Below are 23,920 nucleotides of genomic sequence, written 5' to 3'. Positions count from 1 at the left end.
TTAAGCATATATTTGTTGCCTTTGAGCTTTGGGTTCTTATCAATTTGATCTTTTGCATCTTTAAATTATTTTCTCAACATGACCATCTCTTCTTCAAGCTTGGTGCATTCTTTGGATTTGTTATGTGGATTTGTTTGTAGATCATCAATGGTCTTTTTCCCTTCATCAATTTGTCCTTTCAGATACACAACATGTTCTCCCACTTTCTTGGGACCTTTTCTGATAAACCTTTAGATCAGATAGATCTACTCTTAATTCTCCTTCAAGATCTACAACTGCATCAATATCTCATTCATATTATTCTATAGAATCCAAATCTTCAAATTCAAACATTGTGTTCAAATCTCAGATCTATCTCAGTTGTTAGACTATTTCTTCAGGAACCTTGCTCTGATACCAATTGTTGAACACTTTTGGATGCTTATAGAGGGGGGTGAATCAACATGTATTAAAACTTAACCAATTTAACCATTTGTTTCAATTACCACACGTGCAAAAGAAAATAATTAAAAAACAAAAGAGAAATCACATATGAACACCAAGAATTTATGTGAAAAAACCAATGAGGAAAAACCACAGTGAGAACTTTTCCACTATATTAAAACAGATTACAAAGTTTTAGGCTCAAGGCCAAAGAAGCTCACAACTCTTGATTTTGACTTGCAAGACTAAGGCACACAAACTTAGGGAAAGATACAATGGACTTGCAAACATCAAAGATCACTTCTCTAGGGCAAGACACAATAGATCTGGATACAATGAATCCATATTGCTGAACTACGAAGAAACACACCCTCTGAAATGTTGATTACAGTTCACCATTGTTACACATATGAAACTGACTTCATCATTGCTCAACTACACTTGTGAAACTTTGCACTTTCAAGATACACCATACATAAATTTGCATCTCACTCATACAACATATCTAATCCTCCAAATAGATTTCATCTTTCTATACCATTCACAACCAAAGAAACATCAATCAAGTCAGCCTAATTAGATGTAATGTGTAGGATATAAACAATCATCCCAAAAACAATCTCTAAAGCAATGCAAAGGGGAAAATGAAATGTGTGAAGTATCACACCATATTGCCACACCTTCGTATCCATCCCAGATCAATGCCTATAACTTTGCATGCTACCATATAGGCCAAAATTGCACAGGTTGGCTCCAAAGAATAGAACCATTAAAGAACACCAACCAAACTTACTCAAAACATGATGTAGACCAACAAGACTCTTGTGGGAACACAACATAGCATCACCTGACACTGACATAGCTAAAACATTGAGCCACACCACCAAAACTATTGATGGAGAAGGAATGCAAAACATTCCTACAAACTACCACACTGTCACTATACAAGCCAATACTCAGACCATCACAACTTCAACTATAGATAAAATGAGAACATACAAACTAGGATATATGAATCATTTTCATCGACTAACATCGTACTAAAATCACAAGCAATGATGAAGTAATGTGCCACAATATAGACCATAAAACTATACCCACTCTGACAGACTGTTCATCGGGAAAGTCACCTTTAGCCAACTTCTACGGGCCACTAAATACACCTAAATTTTTTTGGAAAAATTATAAAACAACTATGCATACCATATAAAGTAGCCAGAATCAATCTCCACACATCCACATGAACTCATAACCAGTCCTCTAATACTACATTACTTCAAAACACGACTAATAAACCTCCTGAACCAAAGTTATCATCAATGACAATAAGTTTGACATCAATGACAACATGAACTCATATTTGCAGGACACATTCTATTCTCTAATTTATTCAATGGAATACTCTCTTGTAGGTTATGGAATCCACATGGAAACTTCAACATCTTCCTTTGGCCAATATGGGTGAGGTTTATCAAATGATTCTAGATTGGTCTCAAAAAATGCTTCTTTTCTCTTTTGTAATTGGAGACCTTTGTCTAAACAAAAATTCGCATTAACTACTAGTCTCTAAATCAATGTCTAGGATTGTCCTGAGCTTTGTTTTTCCTTTAGGGCCACCTTTCTTCTTCCTTAACCTATGAGACTTTCATTGTTCTTTAGAATCCATTTTCTATTTACCCTTTTTCTTCTTTGCCTTGTTGGTTGTAGACAATATCTATTTAGTAACTCTGGAGGCAAAAGATGGAGGTTTTTCTAAAACAATGGTGGCAACAAGAAATTGTTGGAATTGAGTAGTAGAAGTTTGAGTTTTTCTTCTTGGTTCAGTAGAAGGAGGGGGAGTTTCTAACCTTCTCTTTTCCCCTATAGTAGTAATAGGTGTATCATCTTTCTCCTCTTGCTCAACTACAGGGCCCTTGTCAATTTTGACTTTCTTGCTTTTTGACGGTCTAGATTTTACTTTGGAGGGAAAATATTTTTTCTCAGTCCCTGTTTTTTGGCAGAGGAGACCTTCTCCTTTCCTTGAGCTAATGTGGCAGTGGGGGTTTTAGCCTTCAAGCTTGGTTGATTTTTCCCTGTTGAAGTTTTTCCTTTTCATTGGCTTCTTTTCTCTTTAATGTGCATCTAAGTGTCCTTAGTTATGGGTTCAATTACCTCTTTTTGGGCCAATTTTTGGCTCTGGATTTCAGTTGTAGGAGGAGCCATTTGAGGTTCCCCTACCTCTTCTTGAGATGGCTCAAATTCAAGGATTTTAGAGGTAGAGGTATCTTTATCCTAAGAAGAAATTGATTCTTCTTGTTTAGATTCTATTGGCTACTTACTACTTTCTCCTTTCTCCAACCCTCTAAAACTTAGTTTACTATCTCCCAGACCCAAATTCAAGTGTTTTACTTTCTCAACTTTTAAGAGTTCTTCCCAATTCATTTCAGGAAAGTGAATGCCCAAGCTTCTTTTTACAAGAAGATTTTTGTGAAATCCTATTCCAATCTGAAGTGGAATTATAAGATTCAACATGGGGAGGGATACATCATCTCTTCTTTTCTCTCCTTTGGGGCGTCTTGATTGTATTTATGTTATGGATTTAGTACGTGGGGGGACATTTGGAGTCGTTCACGCTTAATCATATATACTCTTTTTCATTTCTTTTTCTCTATTTTGGAGAGGATTTTTCTCCCACTAGTTTTTTTTCCTTTTCTCCATTTGTGAGAGTTGCATTGGTTTGTACATGGTTACCTAATTAGGGCTTTGTTGTTGGGACCCATTCATGCTTGCATTTTCCATTCATCATTAGATCTTTAGCTTATCCCTAATTTAATTTTAAGGTGGAATGTTGGAGTAATTAGGACACTTTATCTAATTATTAATTAATTAGGTCCTTTAATTACTTTATTCACTTAAGCTAAACTTGGTGCTTTTTCCTTTTATTTAATTAGGCTAATAATAGCTTAAGTCATCATATTCATTATGATTGTGACACTTGACGCTAGCTAATTTAATCCATCATTAAGGTGTTGCATCTAGGGTTTCATTCATCTTATCATAAGAATTCGTTCATTCATTGTAATCATATTCTTTTGTGCAATCAATACATAATTCTCAAGTTGCATTGAGAAAATTATCCTTGCTTGATCTCTTTTATGTGATAGAAGTTTTGCTTGTGGGTGATTCTTGACTTATGATGTTGCAATCATTAACTTCTACGACCATTATTCTAAGAATTCGATTTTAACATAATGGTGAAACCATGAGAGAAGAATCAAAGTTCACTACTTTTCTCAAATTAATACTGATGAAGAACCAGAAGAGGTTGATGAAGAGGACTTACCTAACACCCATCTATTTTAAGTAAGGACAACCCATTCGTATTATGCAAGTGGGAAGGGAGAGAAGAGGTAGTTGTCCCTGAAGAGGAACATTGCAAAGTGATGCAACAACCGTTCAATCGAGGCAAAAACCAACATCCTTATGATTAAAAATAGTATTTAGATTCACATTCTTCATTAAAAACTCATTAATAGCGATGAAACAAATTTTTTACACTAAAAAATAAAACATTAAAAATATCATATTCAAAATTATTGCTCTACACTAAATTAAGAGGTTTAAGTGATTTGGACAAAATTATATGTGAATAATTACAAGAAAACCTAATATACTTAATCAATCAACATTATCTTGGGGGTAGTCAGATATTTCAGAAAATAAGTATTTTCTATATTAAAGTAATATATATATATATATATATAAATTTTCAACATTTTTTTTCTAACTCGGAGGTGAAGATGCCAAAACCCAGAATCCTAGTTGTGGTTAAATCTAGAATTTTTGTAAGAAATTAATATATTTGTTATCCACTCCCCTGTTTTATGAACCCCAACAAGCCACGCTACTTGTCACTAACAAGACAGACGCATAAAAATATCTCTGCCCGCCTTATCAACAATCCTGGTGGTATGTGATTGGTGGTGGATAGATTTTTATAGCCAGTACATGACCTAAAATACTTCCCAAACATATAGTATTGTTGCCAAACAAGCCCTGTTCCTCATTTTTGATGAGCAAGTGCTGAGATTGTTTGAAGAAGTAAACACCATGGCAGCTTCAGCTTCTTTCTCAGTGGCAACTGCCCATGTTCATTTCAATGCTATGCCGCCATTGATAGAGCTGCCATTAGCAAAAGCCACATGTTCTCGTGCTTACATGCCCAGTGCCTGCGCCTTGGAAGTTTCTTATTCCTCCTCCTCTTCATCCAACAATGCTCTTGTTATAACCCCCCTCACCAAGAAGAAGAGGGTGTTTAAATTATTTTCATCGATAATTACCCAAGAAGGAATGCCACTTGCAGCGAATGAGGAGGAAGAGGAGCCACAATTATCTGGAGAAGAAACATCAGAGTCAGAATCGGGACAAGAGGCCTCTGCAGAATATACCCAAGAGTCGGAGCCTCCTGTTGGCTCTAAAATCTATGTGGGCAATCTGCCTTATAGTTGTGACAGTGCTGAATTGGCTGGGTTAGTACAGGAGTATGGGAGTGCAGAGATTGTAGAGGTAATTTTCATTGCTTGCATTAGGGTTTTATTTCTTCTTTTGGCATAAAAATTGGGGATTTTTAATTTAACATGAAAATGTCTTCTCCAAACATTCAATTATGTACCCACTCTTGGTAAGCCATCAGGATGAGGATTGCAAATTAAAGTTTCTTATACAGTTTGCTCTGTAAAAGTACACGAGGTAAGGTAGAACAATTATTTCTAAATTATTTTAATGACGGTAAAATTATACGTTTAAATGTTGAAGTTAAGTTGTTTGTAAGGTACCAACTAGAGGGATAACATTCGGGAATAAAATATTTTTTTTCTGTTTTTTCTTTTATACGTATGAAAGAGCACAAATTGTAAAATTTATCAATATTTTGCCCATTGAGTTTCAATATGATGATGAAGAAAGTAGGCTCGAGTTCGCCAATTTAGTTTATTAAAAGAAAAGAGAGGCAAATGGGATTTTGGGGTAAAATTTCTTTATGGAGAAATTAGATTTTTTGAAGTTTTTTAATTGGCAGTTTGCATTCTGCAATATGGTTTACAGATTTTTCTGATTTTCAGTTGTAAAAATTATTTTCCATTTCTTATTTTTAATACTGTCTTGTTTGGCAGTAGATGTCAAAACCCTACAAGTATCCAGTCCTTAGGATACACCAATACCAATGTATTGATGCAAGTATGCTTATGTATTGATGCATCTTAAGGACTGGATAGCTGTTTCCGAAGTTATCAGTCCATTTCGAGTTAAAAATTGTTAGATTGAGAAATTTATATGTTTTCAAAGTTTATGAATTAAAATTAGTAGTCTCAAAATTTCCACATAAAGGACCATAATATCCATTTTTAACTTGTTCCGGAAGGTTGGAAACTTGTTAGAGTGTTTACAAAATGGTTCATGAACTTGTAAATCCACTGAAACTCCTAGATAGGGACGGCAAATTCACAGAAATGCTTTTCAAAAATTTGGAAACATTTAGGAAAATTTCAAGCTGTTCTCAGAGTTTGTAAAAGTTTCCTATACTGGAACTCAGCTTTGGAAGATATTACTCAAGTGTTAAATACCATTTCCAAAGGCTTCTGAATTGTTTCTGGCTTCTGCTACCGTTTTGAGTTTCTTGAATTTCCTGCCGTCTTTTATTCTGCTACGTGCTTCTTTTTTCAAGAAATCTATCCCCTGCCCACTTGTCTAGCTGACCCAGATTTTTGAAACCTGTATTTACGAAGTTTCCAAGTACCTATATCCAATTCCTTGTGCAACGCATTTTAGAACCACCTGTCCAAGTTCTCACTCTTCTTCAAGTTGCTTTTGACTTTCTCAGATGCATATCATTGAATTAATATGTTGATTTATTTTAAAGTAGAATCTAGTTCTGAAAAATAACCATCTTACCTATGTCGACAAGAATTTCACAAAATTTCAAGTCTAATTAGGTTTTGCGTACATTATCAATCATGAATTTTAGGAGATCCTGGTCATAAGATATATATGCATCAAATACAATTTAGGTCATCTTAGCTTTAAATCCTGTTTGATCCATGCGTATCTACAGGAAGACTTGATACCAATATGGGCGAAAGCTAATTACCTATTGTTGAGTATTTAGCGTTTTACACATACTTTCCTGTTTGGTTTGCATTGTCTTTCTATGCCAAGATATCTGATACATTTCCTTTCACACGGGATTCTGTGACTGTTAAGAGAATATGCAATTAAATAGAAATATGAAAATTAGAGGTAAATTACTGGAAAGTGGAAAATATCAAGAATCTACCTCTAGTCCTTGTTATAATCATTCAGCATCTGTGCTAAATTGGTAAGTGGCAACTGTAAAACTGTGCGTGCTGGATACTTTTGAGATTGTTGTTTACTATTTGCACTAAATGATAGCAAGGACTGGATTGCTCACCATTGTTACCTAAGAAGTCTTCAATTATTTTTGAACACTTATTTAAAAGAAATGAGATGGGTTGGAGATTATTTTCTGGCAGTGCTGCGGGTTTCAACTTTTAAAAGTCTGGAGGCCGCTGCAGCTTTTTGGGTTGATTTAATTTTTTCTAATTCTGTTACTGGTTGCGTTCGACATTTTTGCACCTCATTTTCATCGTATGGGTCAATTTAAGGATTGGGCCATTTGTTTTACAGATTTTAGTTTTAGAAGGAAAAGAGGTTTTGTGATAAGAAAGTTTGCTTGGTCTCTAATAATCCTATTCGCAGGTAATTTATGATCGGGATACTGGGAGAAGTCGAGGATTTGCTTTTGTCACAATGAGCAGCCCTGAGGATGCTAATGCAGTCATTGAGAATCTTAATGGGAGAGTAAGTGATGAAATAATTTTTTGGTTAAGCAGTTGAGGACTATATTTATTGACTTGGAATACTGATTTAGATCTAATTTTTTTCTCAACAATTACTAATTGAACTCTCAAATCAAGCAGGAACTTGGTGGTCGCTCTTTGAAAGTAAACTTGCCAGAAAAGCCAAGGGCGAGAGAAAGACCAAGTTTCAACAGCTACGCTGATAAGGAACATAAGGTGTTTATAGGTAATCTTGCATGGAGTGTAAATGATGAAATACTGACGGAGGTGTTCAGTGAACATGGTAATGTGGTGGGTGCAAAAGTCCTGTATGATGAAACAGGAAGATCCCGAGGTTTTGGGTTTGTTTCTTTCTCATCACATTCTGAAGTTGAAGCTGCTGTTGCTTCACTAAATGGAACGGTAATGATTCTATATCTGTCCCTCTATTATAGTTGTGACTTATGACAAAATAGAAAGTGGTTTTGACAAAAGAATTGTTCTGCCTTAAGTGAGAGAAATACCAAGAACAAAAGTAAAGTTTGCAGTTCTGTGCTATTGCTTAGTTGAACGTTGAGCTCATTTAGTCTGGTTTTTTTAATTTGTGATCCAGGAATTGGAGGGGCGACCAATGCGAGTGGATGTAGCAATTGGGAGGCGCAGTTAACTAAGTAATTCATGAGCTGACATAAATTGCTCTAAGGCATGATTTATACTCTCAGAAAAGCTAGCAAATGTGCATATACAGCTGAGTAAATTGCCTTCAGACTTTGCCTGAGATCGTTATGCTCAAAATAAAATTCACTTAAATATTTTCATCTCTTTGTAATAGAATTTTGCATATATTGATTATTAACGCGGCAACTTAGATATAGAAGTACCATTGGTGGAGGTAGTATTGATCCGCATATATCTTAATCATCTCGTAGATAATTGAAAGAATATTATGATTGTTATGGTCAAAGAAAAAATATCCTAAAAATGGCTGGTTTTTTAGATGTATTCTTCAAAATGCCATCTCTTAGGATTTACTTATCTTCAGGTGTAAAATCAATAATATCTGCAATAAAAAATACCTTGAAATTCTCTGTTGGCAGTTCACATGTGATCATGACTATAGTGACAATGCCCATAAAAGGCTTGGCAATGCTTTAATGTTTTTAAGCTGTGGGGTATGATGAAATGTGCTTTCCATGAATGAGAGTATTCCTTGAAGATAAACCTAAGATAAAACTAAATGGAATGGAAGGAATCGTGATTTCTTATCTTCATTGTCACCAAGAGATGGGACTTGCAGATACGGTTTGGGACGGGGAATGTTATTTTGAAATAGGATACACAAGTATATGAAAGATTTATGTACATGGATTTTCAATATTTTCACTAGGAGATGTGGGTATGGGTAATGGACCCCCATCTTTGTATTTATGTTTTCTGATGACTACATTTTCCATTTTTAGGATGAACTTACATGAAGGAAAATATGCATTGCAATATGTTGTTTTGAGGATTAACTAAATGAATGAATACAAGCTATGGTGTCGATACGGAAATGGGTATGGGATAGAGGTAAGTTGGTATGGCATGAGGTAAGTCGGTATGGCATTTTTTTTCCCTGGCTGCTGTACGTTTGTATATATAATTGCTGTACGTTTGGGTATATATAATTTTTATACAGAATTGTAAAACTAAATACTTCACCAGTAATCTATGCCAAATGTCTAAATGGTAGTGATAAAGATAAATATTGAATGTGAATTGATAATTTAGAATTTCAATATTATGTCATATGTCCTTCAAAATGCCAAAATGAGGGTGGAGAGCAAAATGATCTTTGTATTGGACAAATGATGCTTTAGGGGTTTTGGATGTCAATTTAAAAAAAAAAAATATATCTTCTTTTTTTTACTTTTCGACACTGGGCACCTTTGCGTATGCCCAGGTAGGTACACACCCAGACGTGCCCCTGGGTGCATATTTCATTTTGAGATTGAACTTACAGAAGAAGATTTGTGTATTTTGTATTGAGAATAAGCCTTTGATGTTCAATTCCCATACAGTCAATGAAACTGTGAAATGGAAATGGTATAATTTGCAGAATTTACTACAAAATTTACTGCGTCTAAGATAATCTCAAATTTCAGATCATGTTAAATAATATACACCAATAGTTTCCAAGGTTGTTTTAGTTACGTAATACCACATTTGCTTATATTAATTTAGGGTATGTTTCATGCGGCTGCTGCTTATTTTGGCTAGCAGTTGTTCATTTTTTTGAGGAGCAATTTGTGGAGCAGGTGGCCCCATGGATAGTAAAATCGCTGCTTATTTTTATTGAATATTTTTAAATAATTTTGTAAATGAAATTATTAGTTGTATTTCTTACAAATAAAATTTGCATGCAAAATTGTAGGCAAATAAAAAGGAGATGAAAAAAAATGGTGAAGCTACATGTCAGCTTTTTCAACAAGTAGCTGCTGCTTATTTCTAACCCTCCTTTTTATTTTCAATTTTTAAGCAGCTGCTGCTCCACTAAATAGGGAAAGATTCTTTTTTTAATCCTTTTCTCCTAATTAAACTTTTGCACCTGCTTAAATTTAAGCAGAAAAATGCTCATAAGCTACATTGGGTTAGAGCTCATATAGAGAAGGTTTCCTGATATTTCCAAGATCAGTAGATATTTCCAAGTTGAGGAGCCGTTTACAGATAAATATTAGTATGGGATAGGAAATTTTTGGCTGCATGTAGGTTTTTAAGAGTGTTAATAGGAAATAATTTAGTATTTTTAGCATTTTCCAAACAATTCAATTTTATGGGCTTAATTGGAACACAAAAAGTTAAAATCTTGAAAATCTGTTTTTTGAAAATTTAAACCAAGGAAATTTGTATCATTGATTTAGAACAATACAAACAATGTTATTTTTGTTCGTACATGAGAATGCCTGGAGATGGAGGATAAAAGCATGCCCTTGTTACAAAAATATGGAGGGAGAAATTCTCATACAAACTTAACAATAACCCAATCCCTATTTGCTTTATACAATGTATTAGTCTACACAGAAATACATGCATGTCCATAGCATAAAGATATAAGGAGCAAATACAATAGAGAGTTCAACCTCTGAATCTTAGAAAATAAGGATTTTGTTGTCTATATTCATATCACTATTGTGTTGTATTAGTACATTTCATAGTGCATAAATGATAACTAGGTGATTATAGTTGTCAAATTTTCAATTAAATACAGTTTCTAGAAATAAACTTATAAATTAAGTACAAAGCACAAAAAAAAATTAAAAATCAAACGCTGTTAATGATTCATGCTACTACAAATAAAGTTATGGTAGAAGGCTGTAAGTCTTGATGATGAAGCTCCTATTTTTGAGCCTCTTTTAAGTTGTTCAACCGCAGCTCTATCCAAGTTGGCCTTAACGATCTCAAAATCTTCAGGCTCAAGAAAGTCAGCAAAAAGATTTCTTTTTTTTGCCGAGCAAGCATCACAAATTATAAAATGTGAATCTTATTTCATATTTGTGATTTAATAGTGCTTGCAATTTTTAGAACAGTGTGAAAGAGAACTATATTGAGAGTTTAAAAGAGAAATTATATGACACTTAATAGGTTCTGAATTAAATCGTTGAGGATAGAGTAGTAGAAAATGTTTTTGAAACAAAATCTTCTATTTCAAAAATCATAAATGATATTGAAATGTTCTAATTGATAACTATTTTGAGAGTAAAAAGAAAACCACTAAATATTTGTCCATTAGATAATAAGATCTACTAGTATAAAGGAAGACAGCAACTATTTGAGCCACAATTTTAGCTATTAGTAATTTTTCCTTGATTTTGAAATAAAAACAGAAAACACTGCCGGGTGAATCAGTGTTTTAACACACAATACAACTAGAGACACACAGATTAAGGGTTAGAGCAAGAGAGACAGAGACAGATTTTTGTCTCGTGGAAAACCCAACAGGGTAAAAAACCACGGTACTTACTAACAATGATGGGCTCCAACCTAGTTACATCAAAGAGCACCCACCCACTCTTAATTCAGAAGGCACCAAACTTAGCCACAAGGCTTCAACCTTTACATGAAATTTTTAAAAGAAATACATAGATGAGCTCACTGTTTTATACTGAGATGTACAAAACTCCTAACATGAACATGCTGAATGAATGACACATAAAAGTACAGACACTTTTTGCGACCTACAAATCATAAACATAGAACTTCACCACTGCACATAGACAACATTTTCTTCAACTCCAAGTTTTTGCTTGCACGACTGTTATAAAAATCTCTACACTTTCATCTTTAAGTAAAGACATACACAAATACAAGAATAACTATCAAAGATTACTTCTTCAGCCCATAATGATTTAGAGTAGCAAATTAACATGCATAGCTACACAGTTCGAACATCTTCTGCACAATCTCCTTCACCATATCTACATGCGACTACTTTTCTTTCGATATCAAGGATTAAGCACAGTCAACACATGACTTCTACAATCACCAATCTAATTTGAATCCCCATTTTTTGGGTTTTCACCCTACAAGCGTAACACTCTGAAAACAAGAAGACGTCTTCTGACAAAACTTTTATTACCAGAAACGGTCGTGACCCAAAGAAAATGATGCAGACAAAAAAAAATTGATGATCGCTGGCCTTTTGTCATTAGCACTCGTTAAAAAAAGGGTCAGAAGTATGGGTATTGCACAGCTTACACTCTCTCTCATACTTTCAACCGTCGTTCAATAAAAAAATGCAACGCATTATCCAGGTTCATCCGTTACAAACTGATTCCCGAGTTATGTCGGCACCTCGCACACAATTGGGCGCCAAAAAAAAAATACTCCTCAGACCTGCACTCATGAAAATGTAATACATACAACTGAATTTTTTTCGATTGCTCACAATTCCCAGCAATTTGTCGCCTTCTAACTTAGACGTATTCACAGCTCAAATGAATACGCACCATTCAACAAATCAACAAACACCTTGTAATTGCCCAGGAAAAAAAGATGTCAACCCGAAAACTAAAGGCACTGAAATAAAAGCAACTAAAAGCATCACTGTCAAACACGGCATGAAATTAGGAATATTTCTTCTTCGACTCAAACAGTTACTCTTCACAATCATCGAATTGCTTTCAGGTCTGCATGACAGAAGGACCTCAGATGTTTGAAAGTCGTTTTAATATCAATACGACATATGCCAAAAAAAGCGCTTCTACATAGAACCAGAACCGAAAGCATTGCAATTGCATCATATAACAAAAACGTTGAGTCGTTGAAACACATACAACACCACCTGTAGCAGGCAACTTCCAAAAAAACCGCTAAAACAGTCTGCATCTGAGACTTCGCAAGAAGATACTTAGCAAAAATGTCGCTGAACACATTGTCATACCGATGCATCACTGATTTAGCATTATAGAGAAGATTCATCTTCACGAACATTTTGACATCAATGATGCAACTTAACAATACAACTCCCAGTGACTTGCTGCTCCCCTTTTGACATCAATGACTTTGTCAAAGTTGAAGATCTGAAACAAAATGGGGCAAGAAAATAAAACAATAAATATTCCCCCCGAAACTATGCTGTAAATCAATGTTGGAGTGATAGCACTCCAAGTTTCTTCCTGAAATATTCAAATGTTTCTCGTGACAATGGTTTTGTAAATATATTAGGAATGGTTCTTAGAACACACATATTCCAGCTTGACAATCTGATTAGCAACTTGTGTACGCAAATAATGATATTTATTGGGAATATGCTTAGTCCAAAAGTGCAAAACAGGATTTTTTGAAGTATCTATAGAATTCGTATTGTCACCTAAAATAGAAATACGTTCAACTTACTCAACATCAAAATCTTGCAATGTGTGTTTCATCCAAATCACCTGAGTGCAACAAGATACAACTGCTATGTACTCCGCTTTTGCTATGGATAAAGAAATAGATGTTTGTTTCTTACTTAGCCAAGAAACAAGGCAGCCACCAACAAATAAAGCACCTCTGCTCGTGCTCTTTCTATCATCTATTGAGCCTCCCCAATCTGCATCAGTGTATGTTGTTAGTGTAAAATATGAACATTTACAATACCACAAACCAAAATTCAGTGTACCCTTAAGATATTTAAAGATCCTCTTCACTGCTTGTACATGAGCGTCTTTAGGTGTGGCTTGAAATCTTGTAACATATCCAACAACCTGCATAATGTCAGCCCTTGTAGCTGTGACATACAATAAACTACTTACCATAGACCTGTAAAAAGTCTGATTAACACTAGGAGATTCATCATCTTTGTTGAGTTTACACCCTGTTTCCATAGGTGTACTAACTGGATTACAATCCTCCATTCTTAATCTTTTTAACATCTCTCTAATATACTTTGTTTGAGAAATAAAGATACCTTCTGATAACTGTTGAATTTGAAGACCCATATAGTAAGACAACTCACCCAACATAGACATTTAAAACTCGTGTCATGTTTGCAACGAACTCTTTGCTCATACCTATATAACAATCACTTCCAAATATTAGATCATCCACATGAACAACAACACAAACGTTGTTACCTTCCTCTTTCACATACAAATTGATGACAGCAACACCTTTTCTTAAACTTTGTTGCTATAAGTACTTATCCAACCTGCCATACCAAGCTCGTGGATTTAAGGCCATATAGTGTTTTTTTCAGCTTGCAAACATAATCAAGTTTGTCAGTCAACACAAACCCATCAGGCTTCTCAATATAGACTTCTTCACTCAAACTACCATTAAGAAATGTAGATTTGTGAGAATTTGTCAAGATCAAGCGCACAAATAAGAGAGACAATAGTTTGAAAAGAACAAAGTGTATTCTAATCAATATGCAAATATGACCAATTGGATTAACCAATACAAGGAAGATGAGCCTGATTATAAAGGCAAGGCCAAATGGTTATGTGAGCACACGATCATGACATGTGGCTCAATGAGAAACAAGGGTAGGTAGGAGGAAAAAAAAAAATTCTACAAGAGGCGGATCACCCACCGAAGGTGGAATGTAACAAAAAGATAAGACCACAAAAGGTAGAATTTCTCCTACAAGCATCATCCCTATGTGTACACTTCGCTAAGTGTCTCATATCCAAACTACGATGAAATACATTAGCCTAAGTCAACTTAAGTAAAGTGTAATTATATCCTATAAGAATAAATAATTACACCAACACCCCTCTTAAGTGCAACTTAGGGAAATGAAGACTCAAGTCAACAATGCAAGATGGGTCCCAACTACTAGGCCATGATAGGTAACAATATGTGAATGCAAGCAAACTTATGCAATGCAATCTCTCACAAACGGAGAAAGGGAGAAAACCTAGTGGGAAACCCCCCCCGCCAAAAAAAAGAGAGATATATGTACAAAGAGTCTCTCAAAGAAGGACAAAACCTCAAAGAGGAAAAAGTCCCCCCATAAGAGAGGAAGGAGAAGTCAACTGACCCCCTTGATGAAATGTCCTACATCCCCAAGAGAGATCGCAACTGATGATACTTACTCTCAGTGAAGGGTTTGGTGAAGATGTCTGCAGCCTGCTCTGTTGTAGGACAATACTGCAAATCAATGACTTGCTCTTGAATCAGGTCCCTAATGTAGTGCATATGTATCTCGATGTGTTTGGTCCACTAATGTTGGACCGGATTCTTCGAGATCGCAATAGCACTCTGATTGTTGCAATGTAGAACTATCAATCATGGAGTGGAGAACCCAAACTCTGTGAGAATATGTTGAAGCCAAATAGCCTCAATCATTGTGTTAACAGTTCCCCGATACTCAGCCTCAGTCGAAGAAAGAGCAATAGTGTGTTGCTTCTTGCTCTACCAGCAAATGGGGCCCGAACCAAGATGGAAGTTGTAACCTGAAGTAGATTTACGATCATCAAGATCTCCAGCCCAATCATTTTGTGTAACCAACCAAGCGAAGAAGTCCTGTACCTGTTGCATAATGAATCCCATAATGATGTGTACCCTGGATGTAGTGCAAGATGCATTTGGCTGCTTTCCAATGAAGCTCACGTGGTTCCTGCATAAAGCATGAAACCATGCCAACCATAATTAAAATGTTAGGACATGTGTGAGTCAAGTAGATGAGACTACCCACAAGCTAATGATACAATGTGGCATCAACAAGTGGAGTGGAACGTCACTTAGCCTCAAGCTTGACTCCTGAAAGAAAGTGAGTAGACACAATCTTATAATTAGCCATGTGGAAGCGTGCAAGTAGATCAAGAACATATTTGGGCTATGAAAGTGTAATCTCGAAAGGTGACCATGAAATCTTTATCTCGAGAAAGCAGGGCAAAAGAACCAAGTTAGTCATAGAAAATCTGTCGTGCAAAGCAAATTTGACACTGCTAATGATGGATGAGGTGCTCTCTGTAATGATCAATTCATCAACATGGAGCACAAGTATCAAGTGTGAGTCATCCTGTTGCAAAATATAGACATTTGGATCAAAATGACATCTAGTGAACCCTGGTGAGAGAAGAAAGGAATCCATCTTGGTATATCAAGCCCTAGGGGCCTACTTAAGGGCATAGATAGATTTCCTCAGTTGACAAATCAATGAAGAATCTTGGATGAAACCCTGTGGCTACTCCATATAGATCTCCTTATCAAGATCCCCATGAAGAAAAGCACTCTTCACATCCATCCGATGTACAACCCAACCATGAGCTACGACAATAGAAAGTGTCAATCAAATGGAGTCCATCTTGGCTATAGGTGCAAAGGTCTCAGTATAGTCAACACCTGGAACCTGTGAGAAACCTTTCGCAACAAGTCTAGCCTTATACTTATCCACACTACTATCCGCTACAAACTTGGTCCAATAGATCTACTTACATCGAATCATCTTTCTCCCCTTAGGGAGAGGGACTAACTCCCAAGTGTTTTCATCATCAAGGAACTATACTCTTCCTCCATAGTTTGGTCCCACTAGAGAACCCCTGATGCTTCCTGAAATGTGTGGATTGGAAGCTGTAGCAATGTATGCATGTGGAAGCTCCTGATGTTGTGATCGAGTCCTTTGTGTGTCTGAAGGATCCCCAACAAGAGAACTCGCCGACTCAAGTGTTTGTCGAGCCCAACGAGGTCTAGGTGGAGATGGAGGATGAGGCTCCTCAATTGCAAGTGGACCCTGCAGAGGTGTAACCCTTCGAGTCAGAGTTGAATGAGTCTCATCATCTGAACCACTCTCATCACTATCCACAATGGAGGAAGGTGGAGGAAGAAGTGAGGCCAAGCTAGGAGAGCTTTCCTCAAAGTGAACACTCCTCTCAATAAACACCTCATGTGTCTCTGGATCCATCAATCGATATGCCTTAACACCCTCAGGATATCCAAAAAATATGAAAGGCCTACTCTGAGTTTCCAATGCCTTGCGTTTCTTTGGAGGAATACGATCCCATGTTGGACATCCAAAGACTCTCAAATGTCTCACAAACGGTTTCCTACCAACCCAAGCCTCAAAGGGAGTGATACCCTTCAAAACTTTGTGAGGAACCTAACTTTGGATGTGTGTGGTACAACTGATAGCCTCTTCCCAAAAATCGGGATCAAGAGAATGTGCATGTATCATACAACTAGCCATCTCTTTGAGAGTTCTAATCTTCATTTCTGCAACTCCATTTTGTTGCGAAGTGTAGGCAACTTAATGCTGAAGATCAATATCCTCAAGTGTACAAAACTCATCAAGTCTATTGTTCACATATTCCCTTCCATTATCTGTGAGAAGAAGCTTGACCATTTTCCCTGATTGCTTCTCCACATGAGCCTTGAAGACTAGAAATTTGTCAAACACTTCACTCTTGTGAACAAGAAAGTAGACCCAAGTGAAGCGGGAGTAGTCATTAATGAAGGTGAGGACATAGCAAGCCTTGCCAAATGAAGGTGATGGAAATGGACCCACTAAATTGATGTGAACAATTTGAAGAACTTCCAAAGCTCTCCAAGATTTCTCCTTATCAAAATTCTCTTCGAGATGCTCGTCGATGGAACACCCTAAACATACACCCTCTGAAAAACTGATTTGAGGTAGACCTATGACCATGTCTTTAGTGCTCAACTACTGAACATAGCAGTAGTTGAGGTGACCAAACCGCTCATGCCATAGCTTACTTTCTAAAATTGAATGAGTAAGCAAGGCAAGAGAAGGAGATCTTGGCACAAAGTGGGTGAATGAATAAACTTGTGAATTGTGATTGACTTGTCCCACTGCTACCAAGGCATCATTATCAAGTTCTTAGACCACAAATGAATCAGGTGTAAACTCAACCTTTTTCCCATTCCCATAGTGAGTGATTTGGTAGATAGAGAGAAGGTTGGTGGTCAAGTTAGGAACATAGAGAACATTCTCAAATGTTCCCTCATCCATGACAATTGAACCTTTCTCTTATATCTCAACTCGTGTATCATCACCTATGTAAATGTGAGATACCTTAGATGGCTCCAATGAATAAAAGTGCTCCTTTATAGAACCCATGTGGTAAGAGGTACCCAAGTCAAGTATCCATTGTTGTGAAGAACTTGCTTTAGCCACAAATGCTTGCCCTTTTCCCTTGGACTACGAGGGAGTGGAAGGAGATGATTCCTTCTTGTAGGCGGATGGCAAATTGATGTTTTTCTTTTTGAGGAGATTTGTCAACTCATCAACCTGCTTGGCATGGCAACGATGCTCATCATGACCATACTTTTTGCAATAATGACAAGTTGGTTTCTCCTTCTTAGGTGTATTGCCCTTCTTGGAAGAGGATGAAGAATCGCCTTGTGATGGAGAGGATGATTGCCCTTTTTGTTGTCGTGGCTTTGACTTAGATTGCTTCTATTTCTTATTGGAACCTTTGCCTTGATTAGCCACCAAAGCCTTGGACTTTGAAGACTTGAGAATCCTCATGTTCAACAACTTAGATTGCTCCAACATCAACATTTTTGTGGAAGCATCAAATGTAGGCATAGTGTAGGAACTTCCCACTGTCGAGCGATGGGTTTGGAAGCTAGAAATAAATGTTGCATATTCAGATAGAAGCTTGTCCAACAAGTTGAATATCAATTGAGCATCCTTCTTGTCAATGCCACAATCCTTAAGCTTTTCTCTTAGCTCATTTGCCTTAGTGACATAATCTTGGAATATATCAAAATTATTGGGATCCAAGTTGGTAAGTTCATTGTCAATCTTGTAACCTCTGATTTCATCAACTTGACCATACAATTTTTGAAAGATATCCCAAGCCTCTTTGATTGTGGTGCACTTATTAATGTGAAAAATGAGGTCATCTGATACATACTTTCTCAAAGTTCTAAGAGCCATACAATTTTTAGTGAGTCATTCTAATTGAGCATTATGATCAGCCTTAGGATCTGTTGGTGTTGTTATTGTTCCATCTATGTAATGTGTGAGTCCTTTTTCCATTAGTTTACTCCATGCTTTAATTTTCCATGATGCATAATTATGTCGAGTTAAAGGTGGAAATTTATGAGGACCCATAGCAACAAAAATGAAAGAGCACAAGGAAAGAGAGGCACAATCACACAAGACACCTCCCCAAATTCACTCAATCAAGGAACACCCCACCCCCTCCCCCCCCCCAAAAAAAATAAATAAATAAAAATGATGATTTGACACACTATACTTAGTGCATGTACAATGGGCCTACAACTACCTCAAATAGGCCAAAAGAGACTCAAACTGATAATGGAAGAGATCTAAACTGAGATCCAAACAAATTACAAGTACCACAAGTAGGCCAAAAAAGACCAATTTTTGAAAGTATGATTTCTACCCAGTTTGGTGGAAAACTGATAGCACCACATGGAAGTAAATGAAAAATTATGCACTTTAAAAAAAATTGACACCTAAAAAGGAGGTCGTATGAGCCTGAATGAAGCCTTTGTAGCAAAATCGAGGATTGGATAGGTATAGTTGTGAGAAACTGAAAATTTTGAAAATTTTGTCCACCAAAATCAGAAAATAACCACACCACTATAGAGAGCACGAAAGATTAACCTAAATAAAAAAAAATTGCACTGAAGAAGGCCTCAAATTGACTAAGTTATGAGCTTCCAGGGTTGGACTGCTAATTCAAAAACTCAAATAGAGAGGGGGTCTAAATTTTTCAAAAAGTGCTGACATCAACAATTTGATGTATTAAATTTGATGGTCGTATGGATGTGACTAGATTGTTGCACCTCTTTTGTTGACCGTACGAACATGCTAACGTGGCATTGTGCAAAATTCGATGTGACAGACTGACTGGGTGTCTATACTGTCCGGACCTACGGACGTGTCGTGCTGACTGGGATCATCGTACAGATGACTTGGTGCAGGTATGGATATAACGTGGTAGGATGATTTGGTGCCAACTAGGCACAGACAGGGCAAATTGTTGTGTGCACAACGTGGTGGTCTGTACATTGACGTGGATTGTAGAGGTGGCAAGTGATTTGGCGTCGATTGGTCATTGACTGTGCACTAGCATGTCCAATTAGCTAAGGACATATGTCAGAGATATGCAGAGGTAGTCGAATTAAAAGTCGCCATGTGGTTGTGGCTGGTGGCACTGCTGTCGCCGGATGGAGTTGAGTTGATGCATGGCAGAGCGGAGCTCAAGGCGCAGAAGTGAGGGGCACTACAGAGGTTGGCCCGAGGCGATAGAGTAGTGGGGCTGGCTGGCCATTGGACAGAGGTGGTAGACCATGAGCTGAAGCAACATGGGTCGGGGTGTGGTTCAGGCAGAGTGGCGGTCGCAGAAGAAAGGCTAGCAATGCAGAGGAAACCGATGGCAAGGCTTGTCAGTGTGGGTGCACTGGCAGGGAGCGATCGAAAAAGGTATGGCTAGCGGGACGGTGGCACCCAGATGGTAGGGATGTTGGGTACGGTGCCTGCAAACTCTGTGGCATGAATAGTAGAGTATGGGGGAGGGGTCACGAGACCACCCCCCCCCCCCCCATAATAAAATTTGATTTTTCAATATAAAAAAATAATTTACAACAATTAAAAATTGCCAATAAATTAAAATGTGAAATTAAAATAATTCACAGAAATAATAATATTTTTTTTCAAATCTGTACCGTACTACCCGAATTGGGTAAAAAATTCCTCTAATGCCCAAAAAAGCACTTTCACCAAATATAAGCGAATTTATACTCGATTTTTATGGAAATAGCCTCTCGAACTAAATAGTGAAGTCAAAATTGTTGTACGAGGCCTCAAAAAAATCAGTTCCTCGGATCCGAAAATGAAGTCCTCCAAAATGTCTCCCAAAAACTAATTAATGAAACCCTAATGGCTCTAATACCAATTGAGAATTTGCCAAGATCAAGGGCACAATGAAAAACACAAATAAGAGAGACAATAGTTTGACAAGAACAAACTGTATTCTCATCAATATGCAATTATGACCAACTGGATTAACCAATACAAAGAAGATGAGTCTGCTTATAAAGGCAAAACCAAATGGATATGTGAGCACACAATCATGACATGTGGATCAATGAGAAACAAGGGTAGGTAGGGGTAGGTAGGAGAAATAATAAAATATTTCACAAGAGGTGGATCACCCACCAAAGATAGAATGTAACAACATGATAAGACCACAAAAGGTGGCATTTCTCCTACAAGCATCATCCCTATGTGCGCACTTCCCTAAGTGTCTCATATCCAAACTACGATGAGATGCATTATCTTAAGTCAACTTATGTAAAGTGTAATTATATCCTATAAGAATAGATAATTACACCAACACAATTTAACATCCATTTGAAACACTTTGAATCCTTTATATAAGGCAAAAGCAAGAAAAAGTCTAATGGCTTCTAAGCGTGCTACAGGTGCAAAAGTTTCATCATAGTCCACAACTTATATTTGAGCATAACCTTTACATATTAAACATGCTTTATTTCTTACCACTTGACCTTCCTCATTTAGTTTGTTTCTGTAGACCCACTTTGTGCCAATGGCATTCTTGTCTTTGGGTCTAGGCACAAGGTCGCATGTGTCACTCTTTTGAATATTCTCCAGCTCCTCTTTCATAGCAGCTATCTAATGTTTATATTTAGTTGCTTCTTTAAAACACTTTTAAACATAGAAAGTAATGAAACATCTTCATCTTCAAAATAGTTTACATTTCTTCTAGTGGCTCTAGCTCTATTTTCAGGTAAAATTTGATCAATAGGATGATTTCTTTGCACAAATTTAGGAGGAGTCTTGAAAGTGGTCTTACCAACTTCACTTTTTGATTCATTTTCAGAATTTGTGCTTGTTGTCCCATTTTGCATACTAGATGAAGAAGATGCATTTCTAGCTCCTGATTGAGAATTTTTAGGAGTATTTTGAGTGTTGTTACTTGTTGTCTCTGCTTGTGGTTGTGAAGAGGAGGGTTGAACAACACTACTTGTCTCCTCTTTTTGAGCACTGTTGTTGCTATTTCCACTCTCACAAGAATTTTTAGTCATCTCATGAACTTTAACATTAATACTTTCAGAAATTTTGTGCAACCTTTTGTTGAAACATCTATAAGCTTTTCTTTTAGAAGAATAACCCAAGAAAATACCCTCATCTAATCTAGGATCAAACTTACCTAGATTATCTTCATCCCTTTTGATATAACAAAGACTACCAAAAATATTAAAGTATTTAACAGTTGTTTGTTTACCTTTCCACAACTCATAAGGTGTCTTGTTATACTTGGCTCTTAACAAATCTTTGTTTTGAATATACACACCTATGTGAACAACTTCTCTCCAAAAAGAATCACTAACCTTGGCTTCATTCATCATACTACGAGCCATTTCTTGTACGATTCTATTCTTCCTTTCAACAACACCATTTTGTCGTGGTGTCCTAGGTGCTGAAACTTGTCCCTTGATTCCATTTCACTCACAAAAACTCACAAATTCATTAGATGTAAATTCACCACCATTGTCAGAGTGCAAACACTTAATCTTCATATCCATTTCATTTTCAACTAAGGCTTTAATTTCTCTAAATTTTTCTAAGGCCTCTGATTTTTCTTTAAAAAAATTTGCCCATGTCATACGAGTAAAATCATCTATTAATAGCATAAAATAATTTTCACCTTGCAAGCTTGCTATCCTAGTTGGTCCACATAGATCTGTATGGACTAACTCAAGTGGTCTGGAGATGGATAAGTCCTTGGATTTGAAACTGGTTCTAGTTTGCTTCCCCATCTGATATTTTTTGCAAACAACATCTATTGGTTTCTCTAGCTGTGGAATATCTCTTACAACTTCCTTCCTGCTGATTTTAATCAAATTTTCAAAATTTATGTGCCCAAGTCTCCTATGTCATAACCAAGCTTCATCAAACTGACTTAAACAACACATATCACTATTATAATCATCAAGAATATAAAGATTATTAACTGCCCTAGTAGCATTTGCAATAAAAATTTTTACGTTTGCTTATAATGCAACAATTTGAATTGAAAGAAAGATCATATCCTTGGTCACATAGCTGACTTACAGTTAACAAATTGTGTTTCAAACATTTGACATATAATACATTTTCTACTTTTATTTCACCATCATTCAAAACAAGAGTGCCTATACCTGCAACTCTTGCAGAAGAACTACCTCCAAACCTGACTTTACCTCCATTCATTTTCTTAATAGTAAGAAATTTACTTTTGTCACCCGTCATGTGTTTGAAACAACCACTATTAACGTACCATATATCCTTCTCATTCTGAGCAAGGAAAGTTGTCTACACAACTAAATTACTTCATGACCCGACTTCTCTTTCTTCTTCCAAACTTCCATATTCTTCTTCCCTTTCTCTTTTTCATCCCCCTTCTTAGGCAAATTTGTCAACACACTCTTACAGAACTTCATGGAATGACCAAGGTTATTGCACTTGTAACAAACAATAGCATAACTCTCAAAGGTGTAAAACAATTCTGATTCACAAAACTGAAATTTTCTTAGGATTTTTTTGCAATTTACAGCTTTGTGTCCATAATAGTTGCAATAAAAATAATAACCATAAAAATAAGCATTGTTGTAACTAGTCATATGAGTATGTCTAGTATTAAAAAACTTACTGAAGTTACCATTTATGTTTTTAGAAACAAAACCAACATTAGGCTTCTGGTGTTCACCTCCAGAAGATTTAGAACATTGACCTTCATCATGGCCAACTCCGCTATTGTCAAGGGACTGATTTTGAGAGCTCAGTAAGGCATCCAGTGTCATAGTACTATTCTGAAAAGTATTTTCATTACTGAACTATTGTGCAGATTTTTTGAACTTTCTCAATGAGACAACCTCATTTTCACATTTTTCACAAGCAACCTCTTTTTCTTTGAATTGTTTTATGAGATCTTCTTCAATCATTTTACTTTCTTCAATTTGCACTCTAAGGTCTTCAATAAGTTTTCCAGTAGCTTCTAGTGCAACATTGTTCTTAAAAAATTTGTCATTTTCTTCCTGTAGCAATAGTTTAAGATTCTAATTTTTCCTTTTTAATCTTTTAATCTCACTAAGAGCACTAATCAACTCTTGTTCAAGATCAACCTCCACATCTTCTTCATCAAAGTAATCCACTTCTTCTTGAATTTCTTCAACTACCTTAAACAAGATTTCATCATTTT

General features: G+C 36.3%; 1 protein-coding gene across 1 annotated transcript; it reads left to right on the top strand.

Moving 5' to 3' along the window:
• Positions 1-4,320: 4,320 nt before the first annotated feature.
• Positions 4,321-8,342, top strand: LOC131052142 (29 kDa ribonucleoprotein B, chloroplastic). The gene is made up of 4 exons (XM_057986743.2): positions 4,321-4,968; positions 7,177-7,278; positions 7,398-7,679; positions 7,870-8,342. The coding sequence occupies exons 1-4, from the start codon at positions 4,513-4,515 to the stop codon at positions 7,921-7,923; spliced, it is 894 nt and encodes a 297-aa protein (XP_057842726.2). The 5' UTR covers positions 4,321-4,512; the 3' UTR covers positions 7,924-8,342.
• The last annotated feature ends 15,578 nt before the right edge of the window (positions 8,343-23,920 follow it).

Source organism: Cryptomeria japonica, chromosome 2 (genome assembly GCF_030272615.1).
Source record: "Cryptomeria japonica chromosome 2, Sugi_1.0, whole genome shotgun sequence".
Classification (NCBI taxonomy): Eukaryota; Viridiplantae; Streptophyta; class Pinopsida; order Cupressales; family Cupressaceae; genus Cryptomeria; species Cryptomeria japonica.
This window is presented reverse-complemented; position numbering and strand designations above follow the sequence as displayed.

Excerpts from the sequence above, each read along its gene's own strand:
- LOC131052142 (XM_057986743.2), top strand. The coding sequence starts at position 4,513 with ATGGCAGCTTCAGCTTCTTTCTCAGTGGCAACTGCCCATGTTCATTTC. Across the intron at positions 4,969-7,176 it reads GGAGTGCAGAGATTGTAGAG|GTAATTTATGATCGGGATAC; the intron begins GTAATTTTCATT and ends TCCTATTCGCAG. Across the intron at positions 7,680-7,869 it reads TTGCTTCACTAAATGGAACG|GAATTGGAGGGGCGACCAAT; the intron begins GTAATGATTCTA and ends TTTGTGATCCAG.